The following is a 21,184-nucleotide window of genomic DNA, read 5'->3' on the forward strand; positions in this document are numbered from 1 at the left end:
TTTTCTTAAAGTTCTCCTTTTATATACTCTGGCGACAACGTGGGCTGACTTTTCATGTTTTTTGCTTGTTTGTTTTGGGTTGAATTTTTAAAAGCAGGCCTAATCAGGTCTTTAGACTACTTAAATCTGTGTACCATTTGAAAATCCTCTGGGTAAGAAAATAAAATTCAGGCCTTAGAGTGGAGGGGGAGACCAGAGGCGGGAGGGGGAAGAGAGAGGACAGGGAGCGGGGGAAAGGGGTGGAGAGGGCGAGAGAGAAGGAGGAGAAAAGGCAAGAGGGAGGGAAAGTCACTGAGAGTGGCTTGGGGAATTAAAGGGGGAAAGAGGGAGGAGCAAGGGAAAAGAAAGGAGGCTTTTTCTTCTAAAATGCTACTGGGAGAAAGGGAGGGGTTGGGGGCACACATCGAAACTCTCTGTCCAGCCTAGGTCAGAGAAAACTGGGGCGGGGCGGACAATCGGAACTTCCCAGGTGCAGTCTGGAGCCTTGCCTGGGTCAGTTGTGTTGAGCTGCTGTCCGCTGACTGGCAGCGCCCGGAGCCTGCCAAGGTTTCTGTGAACTTTTTACCAGACCTAGCTGACCAGTGCGTTCATTTGCCATCATGTCTTTCTCCTTAAACGGACCATCAGAACTGCTCTTCTATGTGAATGGCAGAAAGGTGAGTTCACTGAAGGTGGACTTGACCATATGTTTGAAGACGGGAAGGAAAGAAGTAGGGATAAATATTTATAAAATGCCTGTCATGTGCTAGGCACATTACAAAGATCCCTGCAACCAGAGAAGTTAGGTGACTGTTACCCCTGAGGGGATAACCATAGCTGAGGCAGACAGATTTGTCCAGATCGCACCGCTACTAAGGCTGGATTTGAACTGAAGTTTTCCTGGCTCACTAGGGTGCCACCAAGTTACCTATACAGATCTATATCTCCATTGATAGGGTAGAGAACTAGATCCATGTACGCCTATTGATATACAGATAACCAGATTTCAATATAATTCCTTTCCTTTGTAACAGAATTAAAAAAAAAGCAGTTCAGCACAACTAGCCAACATACTAAGTGTGACAGTTAATGGAATGTTCCATATCTACCCAGAGTCTCTCCCCTACTCCACCCAAAAATAAGAAGAGAGGGAGGTGGATTTCTTAATATCCTCACTGGGGCCAAACTTGGTAATATTTACAAAGCCTTCAGTGTGAGATTTTTTTTTTCTGGTAGTTCTTTCCAGTTGAGTTGTCATAGTTGAAATGTGTGTTGTTTTCCTCGTTCCTACTTTCCTCTGTATCAGTTTGTATATATCTCCAAAGACGTCACTGAGTTTTCCATATGCTTCATTTCTTATAGTACTGTACTATTCCATTATATTTGTTATGGTCTAGGAACTCTCCAGCATCTTCATTATTTCTAATTCTCAGCCCAAAGGGTTGCTATGAATGTTTAAGTGTATATGAGACCTTACTGTCTTTGACTTTCTTGGAGTATATGCCTAAGCAGGGGGATGTCTGGGTAAAAGAGGATGAATATTTTAGTTACTTTCTTAATATAATTTCAAATTGCTTACCAGAATGGTTAGACCAATTTACAGCTCCAGCAGGAGAGGCTGTCTTTATGCAGTGCCTCCAACCATTGAACTCTTCCATCTTTTGTCATATTTGCTAATTTACTATCTGTCTTTTTAGAAGGAGACATCTTATTGATTAACTAAATTAGATTTTTGATTGTTGGGAACTCCAGTGTGATTCAGTGAAATGAGCACTTTCAGGGAATGCAGGGAAGGTATCAGTAGAAGGAACCTTATTGGAATGATCAGTTACTGTGTTTAAGACCAGTCTCAGGAATTATTGCTCTACTTTATGAAGGGGGAAACTGAGTCACAGAAAGGTTTAAGTGACTCCTCTAAATCAACTATCAAGTCTTTAACTGATAGTCTGACTTATCCTATAGTAGCCTACTATATTATGCTTTACATGCCATTACCTTCCCCCAAACTGTTCTTGTAGGGCATTGTACTACATTTAGGTGGCAAGATTTTTATGTAATGTTGATTTTCAAAGTAAATATATAAAGTAGATTCAAGGCTAGTAATACCTAATTATATTTATATATGTAAATATAATTATATATTATATTTATATATATAAATATAATATGTAAATATAATTATATATTATATTTATAAATTATAATTAAATTATATAATTACATAAAATATAAAGTTATATAATTATATACCTAATTATATAAAGTGCTCAATTTATATGGCACTTTAAAGTTTGCAAAGCATTTTATAAATATTATCTCATTTTGCCCCCCCCCTCCCAACCTCCCTGGCAGGTAAGTGCTATTATCATCTCTGTTTTACAGAGGAGGAAGCTCAGACAGACAGAGTTAAGTGAATTGTTCAGAGTCACACAGTGAATGTCTGATGTCAGATATGAGTTCAGTTCTTTCTCACTTCAGGTCCAAAGCACTACCCACTGTTCTACCTAGTTGCTTCAGTCTCTTGGAATTTAATCAAATTATTTGGAAAGGAAACAGTTTCTTTTTTATTCTTATTATAAAGATAAATTTCTTCTTATAAGATTATAATTCTTATTAAAGCTAATTTTAAAAATAGTTATCATTCCCCTTGATTAAATTGGCAAGTACAGTTTCTAATAGAAATTCCTACCTCCATGTTAATTATTATTGATAGATACAATGTCATTGGTATGGGAATCCCATAAATGGCAGACATCTACTTTAAAATTCAGTCAATAAGTCTTAAGAGCAATAGTTATTAACCCTTGTTTTGTGTCACAGACCCCTTTGAAAATCTGGTGAAACCTATGAACCCCTTCTCAGCATGATATTTTTAAAAGTGATAATTGGAAGAAATACTAAATTTCACTTAGAGAGTAGTGAAAATTAATTTGTCATTATTTCCTCCTCTAAGTTAATGGACTCCTTGAAATCTACTGATGGATTTGAGTTAAGAACTGGTATCTGAGAATCTCTGGAGATTCAGACAGGTTAACTGTTCCAAATAGTCACGTGTCTCAGAGGCAAGATTGAGCCCCCTCAACAGCCAACAGGCTGTCAACTCTTTCCAAATGTTAAAGTAAAATGTAAATATGAGTTATTTTGGGAGAGCAGATTTCAAAGGATTCAGAGAAGGATAGGTATGATCCCATGAACTAATATTCAGCAGCGGGAATCAACCCAGGAGAAATGGGAAGCTCTCAAGAATGCAATAGTAGGGGAGGGAAAAGAATTATGTGGATATTACCTGGATGCACCAGGAACATTAACTACATAATTAATTCCAATATCTTATATTCTATTTAATTAAACCAATACTTGTGAATTCCTTCAATGTCCCAGCTGCCATATTGTCTCCTTACCCAAATGAAACTTTGATTCAAACTTTTGCTCCCCCAGAGCAGATACCAAAGTGGGTATTGCTTCCCTTGAAAAGTTGTGTCTCAGAATAACTTAAAAGCTTTTTTCTTCTAGCAAATGATCTAGCAATCTGTGACCCTGGATCAATGTTTTAACATAAATCTCTATTTTTTCTTCTCGGTTCAGGTAACAGAGAAGAATGTGGATCCTGAAACAATGCTATTGCCATACTTGAGGAAGAAACGTATCCTTTCATTCCATCTGTGTCTCTGTGTTTGTTTGTAATTGAAATAACTCATTTGACATAGTTTTACATCAAGCACTTAAAAAAATTGGTAGCAATCCTCTGGTATTACCCTCCCACCTCCCCTGTGTCAGCTGTCTCAGACTTGTAGGTTGAAACATTGTAATAAGAAATTTTATAATTGAACATTCTGCCAGATACACTTAAAGTACATTTTCCCAAAAATATATATACGATCAGTGGAGAGGGTGAGCAAGTACAGAGACAGAACATGGCAGGCCTACACATGTATAACACATCTACCTTGTTTCAGGGGCTTTGATGTCTTCTCTTGATGTACCTCCTGACCTGACCTGCATCAGACACTTAATAGCTATGTGATCCTGGGAATGTCACTTAACTTCTCTAGGCCTAGGCTTTCTCATCAGTAAAATGAGAAGGTTAGATTGGATGGCCTCCAAGATATCTTGCAGTCTAAATCTAAGATCCTGTGATCTGAATAACAACATCCCACTTCCAGGCTGCAAGCTTTCTCTTCTCTTGAGGGCTACTTTCCTCCTTCTCTTAGTGACTACCCTTGTGGATCAGTCCCCCAACTTGTAAACTTAAAAGTCTCCATTTCACCCTTGTAAGTTGTATGGTGGTAGAAAAATCCAACAGCAAATCCTTGGGCCAATTTTCAGTAATTTTCCAGGCTCTTTCAAAAGCACACAAAAAATGTCTGATGGGTTCATTTCAATTTGTCATACATTTATTAACCATCTACTGTATTCAGAGCATTGTCTTGAGTACTTGGAAGATACAAAGTTTAAATAAGGCATAGTCTTATCCATATGAAGATCATAGTTGTGTAGAGGGATACAACTTATAGTGCAAAACAATACAGAATAAATGAAATACAGTGGTACAGAATGAAAACCTTATGTGTACACTGGAGCTTAGATTTAGAACTGGAAAGGACTTTAGAAGTAATCTAGTCCAAGGCTCTCATTTTACAGATGAGGAAACTGAGATGGAGAAATGTTAAGTGACTTGCCCAAGGTAACAAAGGTAGTAAAAAGCAGAGGTAGGATTTGAATCCAGGTGCTTTGGGAAGCTCAAAAGGGCAGAATATGTTACTGATGGAGACATTCAAGGAAGATTTCATATAGGAGGCGACACTGGAATTGGGCTTTAAGGATAGGCAGACTTTCTTCCTGCATCAGTGGAGGGATAGTGTATAAAGAGGAAGAACACAGTCATCTATCAACAAATAATGATAACTTGCTGTGTGACTTTGGCAAGTCATCTGTATAATATGGGGATTGGACTTGGATTAAAGGACCAGAGATTTATAGCTAGAAAAGTCCTAGATGGCATTATACAGAGGAAAATACTGAGGGTCACAGAGGTCAAGTCACTTGCTCAAGGTCATATGGGGTAGTAAATAAGAAGGTGAGGATTCACTCCCAGGTTCTCTGACTCTAGTGTTCTTTCAACTTCATTAGTGATCTCCTAGGCTGAGTGGAAGACTGCTTCAGCTTCAGAAGACCTAGATCTGAATCCCATATTAGAAACTTATTAACTCATTAGATCACTGTAGGCAAGACCATTAACAAGTCACTTAAACTTTGAGAAGCTCGATTTCTTCATCTGTGGACTTGCATCACTTACCTTACCTTACAAAGCTGTTTTTCAAAAAATGCTCTGTAAACTTCATTCTCATTTTAAAACCATAATTCATAGAAACAGTCCTGGGACATCTCCATTCCACAATTAGGTGGCACAGTGAATAGACACAGGGCTTAGAGTTCAAAGCTGGCCTCAAACACTTACTGGCTGTGTGACCCTGGATAAGTAAGTAATGTAACCCTTTGTATGTCTTAGTTTCCTCAATAGTAAAATTGGGGTAATAACTGCACCTACCTCTTAGGGTTGTTGTAGGATCAAATGAGGTCATATTTGTAAAAGGCTTAGCATGGTTTCTGGTAAACAGTAGGTGCTCAATAAATTCTTGTTCCATCCATCCACCAAGGTTCTAGTTCTGTCTTTGACGCTGCTCGAGATGTGCGAAGTGGAACAAAGGAGACCACAAATGCCTCAGATGACTAGAGCTATGAGAATTAAAGCAATGAATTACAGAGGACACACTCGTCAATATTTTAGAATTGAGAAACATTATTTTAAAAATGTGCAAGAGAACTATTCATGAAAATGAGACCAGGAAGAGAATAAAATATCTTCATAAGGGGAAAGGGGGAAGAAAATTGGGGAATAGATTCTAAAGAAGAAAGTGAGATTTGTATTTACAGTACTATTTGATGTGGATGGCTTTTGAAATGTGCAAAAATATTCTCAATCAAAACAAACTGCTTAAATTGAACAACATTATAATGACCAAGCTTAATTTCAAAGAACTGAAAAAAATGGACCTCTTTTTCATATTTTCAGAGGTAGTGGATGATGGGTTTGTAATATTGTATATCCTCTCAGACACAATTGAGTTGTTGATTAGTTACAGTGAACTACTTCTGCCTACCCCAGTATTTTAAAGTTTGTGTGCTAAGGGAGAGCTCTTTGAGTAGAGGACCTGGAATGATCTGTTTGAAAATGAAAATGTCCTAAAAACAAAAGATATGACTAAAAAAGTTTTTTTAAAAAAGAAAACAGTAGAATAAAGAAGAGAGTGAGGAAGATTGCTTTTTCATTTAATGGCATGAGCTTTAAAATTACTCCCTATTCTCATGTCAACTTAAAAAAAAATCTTTTTGATGAAACTACTCTGTGGATACAGAAAAATGTATGTGAATGTCCTTGAATTTTTTTTTTTAAAATAGCACTATATAGTCAGTCCGTTCTCACCTATCAATTATATCACAGACAGAAATATTGTAGGTAAAAATTGATTTGAATTCATCAGGCACTTATTATGTATCTGTGAAGTGTACTGTACTAGGTACTAGGAGTGAGGGTATAGATTATGAGTTAGGAGGATAATGAACTAGGAGACCATGGTCTTTGAGGAGATAGCAACATATATTGAAATCCCTGTATAGGAAGGGAATTGCTGAGATGGTCTGGAAAATTGTGGACCAGGTGCTGCACTCCTTGAGAAAGAGGGAGAGGGGTCTGGGAAATAATAGCAGCTAGACTGTGGACTGGGTGATAAAAATGAATGGAATGAAATTGAGAGGGAGAGAAGTCCCTGAGTAAGGTTGCAGCAGAATGAGGGTCTCGAAGTCACACTGAAGAGCAAGGATTATATTTGCTCTTCTCCTGGTCCTTTGCTTGAACATGAGGAAGTGAAGCAGGATGGTAGAAGGTACATCCAGTCTTAGAGAGCATGGCTAGGAATGCAGTGTCTTCTGGGAGTGGGAGCTGGGAATGAAGACAGTCAGGTTTTGTGAGTGCAAGGACGTTAAAGGTGTGTGATAGGAAAAGATCTAAGATGAAAAGAAGTTGGCTAATAATAGAGGAGGGTTCTAGAGGATACATCAGGAGGGAAAGGCAGAGCCATTTTAGATTTCTGGAGTAGGGCTGATATGAACGAGATTGAAAGAGTCTGGAGCAGTAGCAGCAGGATGCTGTTTCCACCTAGGCATCCCTTGACAGTATTTAGGAGAGGGTGACAGTTTGCAATAGCCAAAGAATGTTAGGTAGATAGCAATGATATCTTCCCCTGTAGACCCCTGGTTGAGATGTTGATTTGATTTTCTCCTTCTGGGGGTTGAGATAAACAACAAACAGTAAAACCTCTTATATTTATTTGTCTTTGGGACAAAGTTACAGACACATAGCTTAAGGCTCAAACACATCCAAAATCAGATGATCAAATACCATAGGCTTTCCCCTCTCCCAGCCTAATATTACTGCTTACCAGCTTCCTGGGACTGAACTGCAGAGAAAGAGGAGACTCTAATTGAGTCAGAAAGATAATCAAAAGTTTATCATATAGTCTGTTACCAGTTAATAGCAACCAAGAAACCTTTTTTTCACCCTCAAAGTTAAGCCTCTTGAATTTCCACCACTAGAGGACTGCATAGAAAAATTTGTTTTAGTCAGAATTTAGTGAAATAATTCAGAGAAAAACATCAGAAAAAGGTTTCCTTTGACTACTGCCTTTCAAGTCCGTCTGACAGGGACAAAATATGGCTGTGGAGGAGGTGGCTGCGGAGCTTGCACGGTGATGATATCAAGATATGACCCAGGAACTAAGAAGATAAGGTATCCTTCCTCAGGGTCCTGAAAATGATGAGTTAACTTTTATCATTTGGAACTTTTATTCTGTCATAGATATATAGGGCTATGATAGTAGAAATTATAAAAATTGACATTTGCATAGTACTTAAAAGTTTGCAAGCAACTAGGTGGGTCCAGTGAATAGTGCCAGACATCTTCCTGAGATCAAATCTGGCCTCAGACACTTCCCAGCTGTGTGACCCTGTTTGCCTTAGTTTCCACATTAATTTCCAGAAGGAAATGGTAAAATACTCCAGTATCTCTGCCAAGAAAATCCAAAATGGGCTTGCAAAAAGCCAAATATGACTGAAAATGACTGAATAACAATAAATTAGGACATAAGCTCATCCATTGTAAGCTCTCTGAAAATTTCCTCAGTACCACTTCAGTAGCAGACAGGACACCAGCAACAATAATATGTACCTCATCCTGCTCCTAATGTGATTTTCATCGGCTAGGTCAGGTTTTTGTTTCATGTAACTTCAAAATTATGGATATTTGGGATAGTGGCATCTATTTAAACCAATGTTCTTAATTTTGACTCAATGTCATGTCTAGGCAATTGTGAGCAAGAGTTTGATCTGGAATAATGGTTTGACTCCTGTCAAGTCTGTTGGTTGTGTTTTCTAGAATGTTTCGAGTTCTATGATTGTAATCTGGTGATTTGTTCTGGCTGTCTGATTCTAACCCTAAATGCCTCTGATTCTGTCCCAACCCTAAGTCAGGTCATGTTTTGCTAGGTATTCAGTAACTACTAAACTTTTGTAGCCAAAGTAATTTGTTGCATATTCTCTTTCATTTCCTTGCATAATCTACACTGATTGTGAAATCTATTCTCTTTAAGGATAACCTTCCCATAATTTTGGGGGGCAATGACCTGAATTGCTATCACAAATCCCTCTGTTTCCACAAACATATCTACATGACTCAGCCTTTTTAAAGACTGCTCAACATGTTGTTGACTGAGTTCATGCAAATGTTACCCGGAGACCTTTTTGTTCCATTTTTGGATCTTAGTTACTTTATGTTTTCCATCCAGATATAAGCCACTTATGATTATATTTGAGAAATTTAATGATGTTCTTACTATCAGCCTTTACTATTGCTGAGTATATTAATATCTACTTGTTCTGAAACTATTTTTGTAAGTTTTTGGTCTATTTATCATGTCCCCTGAGGATGTCTATCAGTAATCTTCATCCCTTTTAGAATGGAAATGTTCATCTTTCTATTGCTACATCTTTGTTCTTGTTGTCACTGTTGGGCTAGACATATCAATCAGCTCATCTACTGCAAGGAAAATAATGCTGAAATTATATTATTGGCCCATTTTCTCTGTACCTACTCCTTTGACCAGAAGTTGGAGATGAAAATGGGTCAAAACAATGACTGTGCAAGGTTGACTGGTCAGAAACTGACATCATTGTAAGCTATTTATAATATGATGATGTCTAGGTACCTGCTCAAAGGGCAAATGAAATGAATAAAGGCAGGGGAAAGCATAGCTAGAAAAATATTACTTTGTGAGTAGAATTTGGTTAGCAACTCCACCCACATAAAGCAATTAAAATAATTGTCTAATTGTTCACAGAAGGCTAGTTGGTTTATTTTTCTCTTTTATGTTCTGAAGACATTATTCTGCCAATGCCTGCCTGCTTCCCATATGCTCTCTGTTTGGGGCTGCTGTCACCACAGTAGAAGGCATAGGGAACACCCAAAGAAGGATTCATCCGGTGCAGGTGAGAGTTTATAGAACATATTTGTTGTTTCTTCTTCCACCATTGGTGCTTTGATACTTTCATAAAGTCATGGTTCTGATGCTTCAGATGCTCCTTTCATTAAATCCTACCATGCTTTCTTAGCCCTTGTGATTCTTGTCTCTTTCATTTCTACAAATTTTCCATAGAGGATCTACTCAATGCATCAGAGGCCTTCCTTTTGCTCCTTTCAGATAATGAGTTATCCAATGTACCACCTGGTTAGTCTGTCTTTTCTCTTTCATTCTCAATACATGACCAATCTATCTACCTTTCCATCCACACACCTGGGTTAAAATGCTCATTTTGTCACTTATTATCTATGTAACTTAAAGCAAGAAGCAAGATTTGAACTCAGGTCTTCCTGACTCCAACTCCAGTACTCTATCCACTGCACTGTTTATTTACATATAAGCCAAATCGCTCTGCATAGGAAAAAGACCTACAGCCAGATTGAACCCCCAATTCTGCTTAATGAAGAACATATCAAAGTTCACTTCTTACAGACCGTGAATCAGTAGTAGCATGTTTGTGTATAAAGGATGATGCAGCTATTCTGATTAAACTTCTTCCAATGACAGTAACTTGTGTTGTGACTATTAGAGTGCTAATAGAGTGTTTGTATTGGTGAGTATTTGTGAACTAGTAATCACACTCTCAGTTCTCACTGTTGTCTGTTATTCTAGGAAAGAATTGCCAAATGCCACGGGACTCAGTGTGGATTCTGTAGTCCTGGAATGGTGATGTCTCTGTACTCTCTTTTGAGAAACATTCCAAAGCCCTCCATGGATCAGTTAATGGAAGCTCTTGGAGGTAGGTATTAATTCAATTTTCTTCAAGACTATTTTTCAAGAAATAGCTCAGTCTGAATCTGACCTATTGTCTGTACCTTGTACATCTTAGTTGCAGAAGACAGGGAACTAGAGAAATTCTATGAAGAACTTAATAAGACCATCCTAACTAAGTCATCACCTGCTTTTTAATTTGATGATATCAGTGCAAAGGTGAGCATAAGAGAGGATAGTGAAAAATATGTTAGAAAATGTTTCTCAGGATTAAGGAATGAAAACGTTCAAACACTTATACAAAGATACTTAATGCTTATATGTCATGAATACTTTCTTCAATCAAGAGGTACTAAGTGTGAGAGGTATAAAATAACTTTATAAAAATAAAATTGAATAATCTAATCAGATAAGAAATGACCAAAGTAATAGTCATTTTGAATCAATTTCCAGTGTTCAGTTAGATCAGCAACATGTGAGAGCAAAGAAAAATACATTAATAGCAAAATAGAAAAAAGACTAAAACTTCAAAGCTATGTTACATAATTGAAGGAAGTTCAGGCTGCTTTAACATGCTGTTCATATAAAAATGAGAATTAGACCTAAAATTGTGACCAGCAGGAGGCTGATGAAGTTGCTGGAAGAAATCTGAAACTGTGAGATGAAAAACCTGTATTTAAATCCAGGTTGATGAAACTAATTTATTGACTTTATCATAACTGATAAGGGAGCCTTCAGAATCAAAATCAGCTTCACACTAGGCTATCCTTTCACACTACCTAGGGTCACATTCATTAACATTGAAGGAAAAGGTAAATCTCCCTCTAAAAAGTGCTAAAATCTGGAAACCAGAAACTCAAACCAACTCGTCCTTCAGTTCTCTCATAGCACTGGCAAATGACCCGCCCCTTCCAGTATGGTTTTCTGCATTGGACAGACCTAACTGAAGAATCTTCTAATAAGTACAAAAAATTCTATAAGAATTTTGAAGTGTTTACAAAGAACTATGGAGAAAAGTGACCCATGGACTAAAATTTTCCATGATTAATTCCAATAAGTACGACTGGAGACTCAGAGCAGTACATTTTTTTTAAACTAATATTTGATTCCCCCCAATTACATGCTAATACAATTTTTAAAAAATTTAAAAAAGTTGAGTTTTGAGTTCCAAATTCTACCCCTCTTTCCCTCTCTCCTCTAGCCTTTGAGATGGTAAGCAATCAAATATAGTATAATACATGTGCAGTCATGTAAAACATTTTCATATTAATCATTTTGTACAAGAAGACTTAAAAAAAGGAAGAAATTAAGGAAGGAAGGAAAGGAAGAAGGAAGGAGGGATAGAATGAGGAAGGAAGAAAAGATAAAAGGAAGAAAGGAAGGAAAGAAAGAATAGAGAAAATAGCATGATTTGGTCTATATTCAGACAGTATCAGTTCTTTCCCTGGAGGTGGACAACATGCTTCATTCCAACTCCTTTGGGATTGTCTTGGATCATTTGTATTGCTGAGAATAACTAAGTCATTTACAGTTCTCCATCATACACTATTACTGTGACTATGTACAACATTCTCTTGGTTCCAGAGCAGTATATTTCATATATCCCACAAAACAGGATTATTTGGAAAATTAATAGATACCACTACCTGATATTAACTTGTAGAATTTACTTTCTACATTTTTTTTTTAAAGAATTACATTATCTTTTTAATCAGCAAAAATTTCCCTTTTTTTCTCAACCTAAAGTCACTCTCCTCCACCGCTGAGAATGAAAGAAAAACAAAACTGGTTACAAACATGCATAGTCAATCAAAACAAAATTTTGTATTGGCCTTGTCCAAAAATTTGTATTTCTCATTCTACACTCTGAATTCTTTAACTTTCTATCAAGAAGCATATGGCATAGATTTATCATTAGCTGTCTGTAATCATGATTGTTTATTATACTGATCAGAGTTTCTAATTTTTTCAAAGTAGTTTGTCTTTACCATATTGTTGAATTTGTATAAATTGTTATCTTGGTTCTGTTTGTTGCACTCTGAATCAGTTCTTAAAAGTTTTTTTTTACTTCATCATTTCCTACAGCCCAATAGTATTCTATATGGATATAGGTATATATGTGTGTATATACCATAACTTATTCAATCATTCTCTAACTTATGGAAATATTCTCAGATTCCCATACTTTGCTATCCCTAAGAAAGTGATAAATATTTTTGTACATTTTAAGGATACATTTGCTTAGGACTAATCCCTCACTTAACCTACCCTCTCTATAATATCTTCTTCTCCATTCTTCACTTTCTTTCCTATTTCCCTTTGGAGTAAATATACTTTTTGCATTCAACCATGTGTGTATCTTCTTTTGATCAGCTCAGATGAGAGGTAAGGTTCAAGTGTTAGCACCCCCCTTGTTTGTAGGATGTCTAATTATGTATCCTGATTTTGTGATATCATATCCCTTAATCTTCTCTTCTCTTCCCTTTTTATTTTTATTTTTATTTTTAAGATGAATACATAGCAGAACCATTCGCAGGCTTTCTTTTTAATTAAATAATGTCTATGACTCCTAATGATGATAAGGTTCATAGAGTATCATAAAAGTAAGCAATTTATCCTTGCTAAATTAGAAGTCCTAGTAGCCTTTGGCAGTACATGGTTCATTTGTAGCATTTTCTGAAAGAGGATGGTGGAACATCATGAATTATATTGCTTCATAGAAACAGCAAGAAATAATAGAGAGTAGAAAAAGGGTGTATCAAAAGTTTGATGAGCGATCTAATTAAACTACATCATCCTAGAACAATGAAGGAAGGAACTGGAAGAACCATGGGTGGGCAGAAAGTGAAAAAAAGCTTTCATGATCTCCGCATAAAACTCTTTCCTCCACCAATGACGATGGAACCACCAAGGTTAGATGCTAGCATCCTAGTTCCCAATGTGCTCAGGAGAAAGTGAAAATGGCTCTTGAAACAACAAAGATGGGAAGAACAAGTAGACTAGATTAGCTGTACCCAGAGAAGAAGATCCATCTTGAAAATTATGCAGTTTTGAGGACACCGAGGAATTGGTGCTAAAAAATATAAAGAAGAAGGGATGACTCCAAAGACTGTGAGGAAAAAAAAATCACAGACAGTTATGATATTAAATAAAAGACTGAGGAAATATCAGTACTGAACCATATGCCTAATTTCTCATAAGTAAAGAAAAATCTTGAGAATGATCTATACATATATTGATGCATGTATGAGAAGGAAAGACAGGTTTTCATAAATGATATTCTGTATCTGACCACACAACAACTTTATAGTCACAGAAATAATTGAAAGGTAAAAAAGTGAGATTGTAATATCCCACTGTCTTTTTTTGTTGTTGACTATTAAAAATCATTTGATTCTGTAGAGCAAAGTAGCACCTTAAAAGCTTTACTCCAATAATGTGCCTCCAATGCATATGAAAGATCATATGAGTCCTTGAAAAATGCAGCAGAGGTAACATACTTAACATAAAATTCTATTAGGGAGATCTCTGCTCACAGAAGGCATATGCCACTGTCATGGAATTAGGCAAAATCCAAATGGAAGAGGAATTCCTTATAGATGATGATGTCCTTCAGATTATCCCATTAATGTATGGAATTGTACAGATTACGTCAAGTCCAGACACACTGTAGTGTCTCCTAGAATAAATTCTCAATAACCCAAATCTATCTGTATTGGAAAAACAAGAATGTCTCTTGTCCAGACTACGATGTGTATTTGGATGGTAGCACATAAAGTTGGTCCTTCAGTACAAAAATCTTGGACAGATACTCTAGATTAGGGATTCTTAACCTTTTTTGTAATCTCTAGACCCCTTCGGCAGTTTGCTAAAGTCTACAGACCTCTTCTCAAAAAAATGTCTTTGCATAAAATGAATAAAATATATAAGATAGTAAAGGAAAGAAATTACGTTGAAATGCAATTATCAAAATATTTTTAAAAATGAATCCATAGACTTCAGGTTAAGAATCTTTTCTCTAGATGGACAATGAATAGACCTGGAATGAATAGGAAAGAGCTGATTTGCATTCAAGAAGTTGTGCAGTGTTTTTAATAACCCCAAGCTTTTCTCTGAAACAAAGATCCATCCTTTTTAACTTCAATATTCTTCTAGTTGTACCATGGGACTCAAAATAATGGAATACCATGATCAGAGTGCATTGGGGTGATATGGTTGATCTAAGTTACCTGAAGTATATTCCCGTCAAAAACTGCACACTGAAAGCATCATAAAAGAGACATCAGGAGATGTATGATTGTCAGTCATAGGTTATTTAGCCTAAAACTTAGTAGCTGAGAGAAATGTCTGTGGTAGATAGAGATTAAGTGACTTGCTCAGGGTCACTGAACTAGTCAGCACCAGAGGCCAGATGAAAACCCAAGTCTTCAAGATTGCAAGCCCAGTACTCTGTCTTTAATGGCACTCTAGGTATTGGAGATGACTGGAGGAAATGTAAAGAAGTGGGAGATAGAATGGAGTTTCGAGAACTGTTAGTGGTCCAGTTTGGCTAAAACAGTTAGTGAACGAAAGGTAATAATATTAAGGAAGGCTCAAAAAAGTAAACTGGAGAAAGATTTTGAAGGGCCTTAAATTCATTTACCGAATTTATTGCTGTTGACTTGCCCATGATTTCCATTGGTAGCCATGTAATGGCACAGAATCGAAAGCAGAGATTCTTAATCTAGGGTCTGTGAACTTGTTATTAAAATATTTTGATGACATTTATTTAATAACTGGATTTTATTATAATTCATTTCCTTTATAGACACATGTGTTTTATGCATTTAAAAATATTTGGAGAAGGGGTCCATTGGCTTCACCAGACAGCCAAAGGGGCCTATGACACAAAAAAGATTAAGCTTGCATGTTGAGAAGACTCCCCTAGAAAACTGGATGAACCTTTCCATAGAGGATTTATGGAAGGACATGTAGAGGTCAAGAAAGTATGGCTAGATTTTGATCTGCCTCATTAGAAAGAGTATTCATATCCACAAGACTGAAAATCCAGTGATATTTCATCTAGAGCTGTATAAAGGACTTAATCCCTACTAAGTCACAGGGCATATGGAAGAATATGAGCAAGAAAGTGAAGGACCTTAAGTCTATGTCATATGAGAGGATCAGTCAAAGGGATATTTTTCTTGGAGAAGACTGAAGGGGAGACAGGGTCATTGTCTTCAAATATTTGAAGGGTGGTCATATACAAGAGGGAAAGGAATTTTCTGTCTAGTGCCACAGGTTCAGCTGGATATTGCAAAGAGGCAAATTAAGATTGAATGTTGAAAAAGACTTCCAACAACGAGAACTGGCAACTGGGTGACACAGCAAGTAGAAAACTGGGCTTGGAGTCAGGGCGACCAAAGTTCAATTTTAGGCTTAGATGTTTACTAGTTGGGCAAGTCACTTAACCTCTGTTGGCCTCAGTTTCCTCATCTGTAAAATGGGGATCATAATAGCACTTACCTCCCAGGATTATTCTGAGGATCAAATGACATAATAATGGTAGAGTGTTTGGCACAGTACCTGGTACATAGTAAGCACCATATACATGCTAGCTATAGAAATGTTAGCTATTAAAGTGGAATGGGCTGCCTCAGGAAGTAGTAGATGGCCCCTTATTGAAGGTCTTAAGACAGAGAATGGATAACCACTTGTCAAGAATGTGACAGGGATTCTTTTTGAGTATGAGTTGGATCAGATGGTTGCTGAAGTCACTTCCAAATCTGAAATTCTGTAAGTCTGTGATCCAAGTTAATTTATGACTGGAAAAGGAGGTCAGTTAGTCATGTACTGAGAGAAGTGATATCTATCAAATGGTAAAAGATTTGTAGGCAGGCCTCTGGTATGTTGGGCATATCCTGGGTATGAAGATTTATTGAAAGGCTTAGACAAGAATCTTACAAAACTAGGAGCCATAGATGGATTACTTGGCTCTAACACTTACTGTGTGACTCAGGGCAAGCCATTTAGTGGCTCCATTTTTTTCCTCTGTAAAAAAGAAGAGGTTGGACTAAGCCAAGGGTGGGAACCTGTAGGCTTAAGGCCACATGTAGCCTTCTAGGTCCTTAGGTGAGGCCTTTTTGACTAAGTCCAAGTTTGGATTCAGTCAAAGGGCTGGACTTGAGGACCTAGAGGGCCACATATGACCTTGAGGTTACAGATTTCCCACCCCTGGACTAGACCCTGAACTCCCCACCAGCTGTAAAACTATAATCCTTTGATTTTCTGATTGTGACTTGAACTAGTGAAGAAAAAATCCACATGGAGAAGGTCGTAGATCCCTTGTTATTAGAGAACAACATATTGGAGCTGTTAGAATACGTGTTCTTCATTTTTTCCTCTTCCAGTATTCTCCATGAGGCATTCCAGATACCTGACAGAGAGGAGAGAGCTTGGCCCAAAGTTTTCATCAGTGCCCTGATTTAGATGTACACACTTCCCATTATAGCTAAAAACTAGGCAATACATGGGAGGACTGAAACTCAGGTTCATGTGCACGGTTAACACTGGTGTATTGTTTTTCTCATGCAGGTAATTTGTGCCGTTGCACTGGATACCGGCCCATAGTAGATGCTTGCAAGACTTTCTGTAAAGTAAGAAAGAAGAAACATCATTTTGTTTAATTTTCCCCAGTGAATTAAAATGCAAGAGTCAGGGTAGAGATAGCAGGGAGAAGGATTTGGAGATATGGTTACATCTGTTATTATTGCATAATAATAACACATCCGTTATTATTATCCAGGGGAACACTAGAGACCTACCTATATTGCTGTGGGTAAGTTACAACCTCTCTGAGCCTTAATTATCTTATGTATAAAATTGGGATAATTATATTTGCACTGTCCACCTCACAAATGGAGGGTGTGAAAGTCACATTACATATGTATGCATGTATATGTTTATTAATTTGTGAAACTTAAAGTGCTATGGCAATATAAGTTGTTAAAATTATCATCATCATTATTTTGATACTATGGCTATAACTGACTGTAGTGGAAGTATTTAATGCTATTGACATGGCCACAGTATTATTGTTTTCTCCTTGCCTAGCTCCCCTATTTTGATTCAAAGCTCTTGAACAGGAATGTTTTATCAGTCAGCCAACAAGTAACTATTACATGCCCACAATGTGTCCAAAACTAGGGAGACAAATAACAAAGGAGCTTACATTCTACTGTTTATCTTTTTCCCCCAAGGATATCTCCATTCCAGGCACTCAGGTTCAAAACGTCTGAGCCATTCTCAACCCCTCCCTTTCCTCCGTACCCAAACAGTTTCTCATCAGATGCCAAATCTGGTCTTTCCATCTTCACATCTCTTGTTCTATCCCCATCTTTCCACTCTCAAGACCACCAAGCTATGCTTTCATCCTCCCTTGCTTGAACTATTGCAACAGTCTTTTGATAGTTCTATGTTCTCAAGTCTTTCCAATCCAACCTCTGAACTGCTGCCAAATTGATATTCCTAAAGTACAGGTCTAGAGGTGTCCTGGAACCAGTTTGTATTGGCCCAAGAAGGCATGACTTAAGTTTTCAATGTGAGCATTTTGCACCTCAGAAGTCAGGAAATGGTTTATTGCTTTGTTGATTCGTTATACTTAAGAAAATGAAGAGGAAAATGTTAAGAATGCAGATTAAACTTAAAAGAATGCTGCGTGGGCATTTCTCCTCCCAGAGAGCTGGTTCTTAAATATTCACCAGCTCACCAGTGTACAAGTCTGATCTTGTCACACTTCTGCTCCATAAATCCCAATGGCTTCCTGTTTGGGTTTTTTTTATCTAATGCAATCTTCCCTGTTTCACATTTAAAACCTTTTATAACCTGCTTCCAACCTACCTGTCTGACCTTATACATTACTTCTCCTCACATACTCTACAGTTTAGCCAAACTTCCTCTCTCTCCTATTTTCATTCCTACATACAAGCTGTCTACTTTTAATACACTCCCTGTTTAACCTCCACATCATATAGTTCCTTGTTTCCTTCAAATTTCAGCTTACCTGCCACCTTCTACATGAAGCCTTTCCTCATTTCCCTCTCCGATTCCCTGTCCCCATTACCTTTTATTAACTTTATGTATTTTTAATTAATTGATTAATTAATTTTTAGTTTTCAACGTTCACCTTCTATAGAATTCAACATTCACTTCCGTAGGATTTTGAGTTCTAATTTTTCTTCCCATCCCTCTCCTTTCCCCTCCCTAAGATGGTGTACAGTCTCCTATAGGCTGTACATATACATTCAACTTTATGTAATTTTATACTCATAAATGCTTATGAGTGTAAGTATTGCATATATTTTGCATGCACTTATTTATTTACATGTTGTTCGTTCTTCTCCCCTATTGCCCATGATCCTTCAAAATGGCTCTTTCAAATCTCAAGACAGTGTCAGTTCTTTGATGTCAAGGATGGTTTCATTTTTAAAATTCGTACCACATATACCTATCATGGTGCCTTCTCTCATAGTAGGGTACTTAATAAATGTTTGTTAATTGACTACTTGGGGGATACGATAACTTCACATATTTTTAAGTACAAGATTTATACTAAAAAAGATTCACAGTCCTCGAAGGGAGTGGGATAAGGAACTTACAACTAGGGGAATCAGGAAAGGTTTCTTTAAGCAAGCGGCTTTTGAGACAAACCTTTTCAGGTGGCTAGTGGTTACAAGAAGAGAAAATGAGGAAGAAGATAGCCTATGTAAAGAGGAGAGATTTAATGGCAATGTAAGATAGGGTAAACATGTAACAAAGGCTGGATTTGTAGCAGGTGGTTGGACAAAGGTTGAGAGAAATCTTTTCCAAATCCAGGTCAGAGACTATTGGTTTAGAACAAGAAATGAACTGTGCTCCTTGAGGACTTTAATCTTATTTCAAAATATTCCATTTAATATATAACATTTCGTATACATCCTTCATCCTGAAAGTGTAACCACTGGTAATTTTAAAACTAAGGACTTTGCTACTTTTATATAACACCTATGTCGGGAGCTAACTACGTACTGAATGGCAAAACAAAAACAAAAAAACCCAAACAGTACTTTGGCCCCAATAGAAAAACCACATGTGCAATTAACTTCTAAATATTTATCTTTCTGAGAACAGGATCAATAATAGACCTGGCAGAGAGCTCCTGTTGAGGAACTTTCACTATAGAGAGAGCACTGAAAAGTTATGGTTCATACACAGACTATTTGTCAGAGATGGAATTTGAACCCAGGCCTTGGTGATTACTAGTCCAATTCTCTATCCATCAGATCTTTTCACTAATATTAAGTGATTATTTCAATTCTGAATAATTAAAAACCTAGCATTTGAATGTCAAGCAGTATGCATAGTCTTTAGGCTTAATACAGATGAAACAAATAGGGAATAAGATATAGCTCTCTCCTTCTCAATAAGAATCAGAAACTCAGATATTTGGCAGGGGAGCGTTGGAGTGAAAAAGGTTGGTCTGAATATGTGTTCTAGAATTCCTGTCACTGGTTCAACAGCTAAGTCTTGACCAGTCAACCTGGAGCACTGAAAAGTTAAATGGCTCACCCATGATCAAAGAGCTCATCTGTGTCAGAAGCAGGGCCACCATCCTCTACACTGTATAGTCTCCCACTCTTATGTACTACACTTTATAAATATGATAGGGAAGCCTCTAATTATTAATTGCTACCATAATTCTTTTCCTTTAAGGCTTCTAGCAATTAGCAGTAAATCTATTCTTGTTTTCTCTAGGCTACTAATTGTTGTCAGAGTAAGGAAAATGGCATCTGCTGCTTGGATCGAGATGAAAGTGAATTGCTAGATTCTGAGCAAGGAAACAGGGTGAGTTAAGTAACAGTTTATTGTGAAGGTCCACCTAGGACTGCAGCTAGTTTGTCTTACCTGTAGGCAGAAGGGATGGTTTTTCATATGATGCAATTTGAGGCACCCAGGAGGGTTCTCTAACTCAATGATATCTTTCCCTCCATCTTAGAGGAGCATTGCTTTTGGCTGAAGGACTGTCTCTTGTTGAAATACAAATCCACCTGGTCAGGGAAATGTGATGTCTATATTGACTGTTGCTGTCTCACATTCTTTCTTCCTCCTTCCTACTAAAACTATTAGCCCTTATTTAGAAGAGATCTGATAGTTTTGATAGGAAGGAAGAGGACAGATTGTGAAGCTTGGTGTGGTGCCTGGCCAGTGGTACCTCATTTGAAGCAAGGTCACTGAACAGAAGACAGTAAGTGAAGAAGACAACCTTTGCCTCTTCCATAGTTTGCCATAGGATCAAAGTTCTGTAAAAGTATCCCTTTGATGCTGTATTTAATTGTTCGTTCCAAGACATTATATTCATTATATTAGCCATCAAGTTCATTTTATGGCATTATCTACAAACTGCTTCATGAATAAAAGGGTGGGAGATTTTTCTTTTCTGCTTCGCTTCCTAACCTCTTTCAGTGGAAAAAGGTGGTCAAATCAATTTATTAACTTTCTTTCAAGAACCATAATCACTTCCTTTATTTTATACAGGCTTCTTTCAAGTACCCCATGACTGCTATAATTAAAAGGGAAAGTTGATTTAAAAGGAAAGATCTTTTTGATGTCACTGTTGGCTAATGATCCTTTAAAAGGATGTCCAAAAAAAGACATTTTTACTCCTATAGGTTTCTCAACTTTGGAAGGAGTAAGCCCAGGACTTCTGGCTCAACCCTGGACATCAATTTCACCCAAGAAACCAAATGATGAATCTTGCTATTAACATTCATTATAATTCTTTGAAG

The 21,184-nt window shown here is 37.1% G+C and overlaps 1 protein-coding gene and 1 pseudogene across 3 annotated transcripts in view; both read left to right on the forward strand.

Annotated features, from left to right (window-relative positions):
• Window positions 1-336: 336 nt before the first annotated feature.
• LOC140506070 (aldehyde oxidase-like) overlaps window positions 337-21,184 on the forward strand; it is a 92,711-nt gene continuing 71,863 nt past the window's right edge. For 2 of the 3 annotated variants that reach the window (XM_072612828.1, XM_072612830.1), the window contains exons 1-8: window positions 351-656; window positions 3,565-3,622; window positions 7,729-7,825; window positions 9,471-9,579; window positions 10,284-10,410; window positions 16,956-17,017; window positions 17,167-17,199; window positions 20,154-20,243. In XM_072612828.1, coding sequence (XP_072468929.1) covers window positions 600-656; window positions 3,565-3,622; window positions 7,729-7,825; window positions 9,471-9,579; window positions 10,284-10,410; window positions 16,956-17,017; window positions 17,167-17,199; window positions 20,154-20,243 — 633 coding nt within the window. In that variant the 5' untranslated portion in view covers window positions 351-599. Of the gene's footprint in view, window positions 657-3,564; window positions 3,623-7,728; window positions 7,826-9,470; window positions 9,580-10,283; window positions 10,411-16,955; window positions 17,018-17,166; window positions 17,200-20,153; window positions 20,244-21,184 lie in introns of all 3 variants that reach the window. The other variant, XM_072612829.1, reaches the window with a different exon arrangement.
• On the forward strand, window positions 10,873-11,414 carry LOC140506072 (ubiquitin-conjugating enzyme E2 L5-like; annotated as a pseudogene).

The sequence above is a fragment of the Notamacropus eugenii genome, chromosome 5 (genome assembly GCF_028372415.1).
Source record: "Notamacropus eugenii isolate mMacEug1 chromosome 5, mMacEug1.pri_v2, whole genome shotgun sequence".
In the NCBI taxonomy this organism is placed as follows: Eukaryota; Metazoa; Chordata; class Mammalia; order Diprotodontia; family Macropodidae; genus Notamacropus; species Notamacropus eugenii.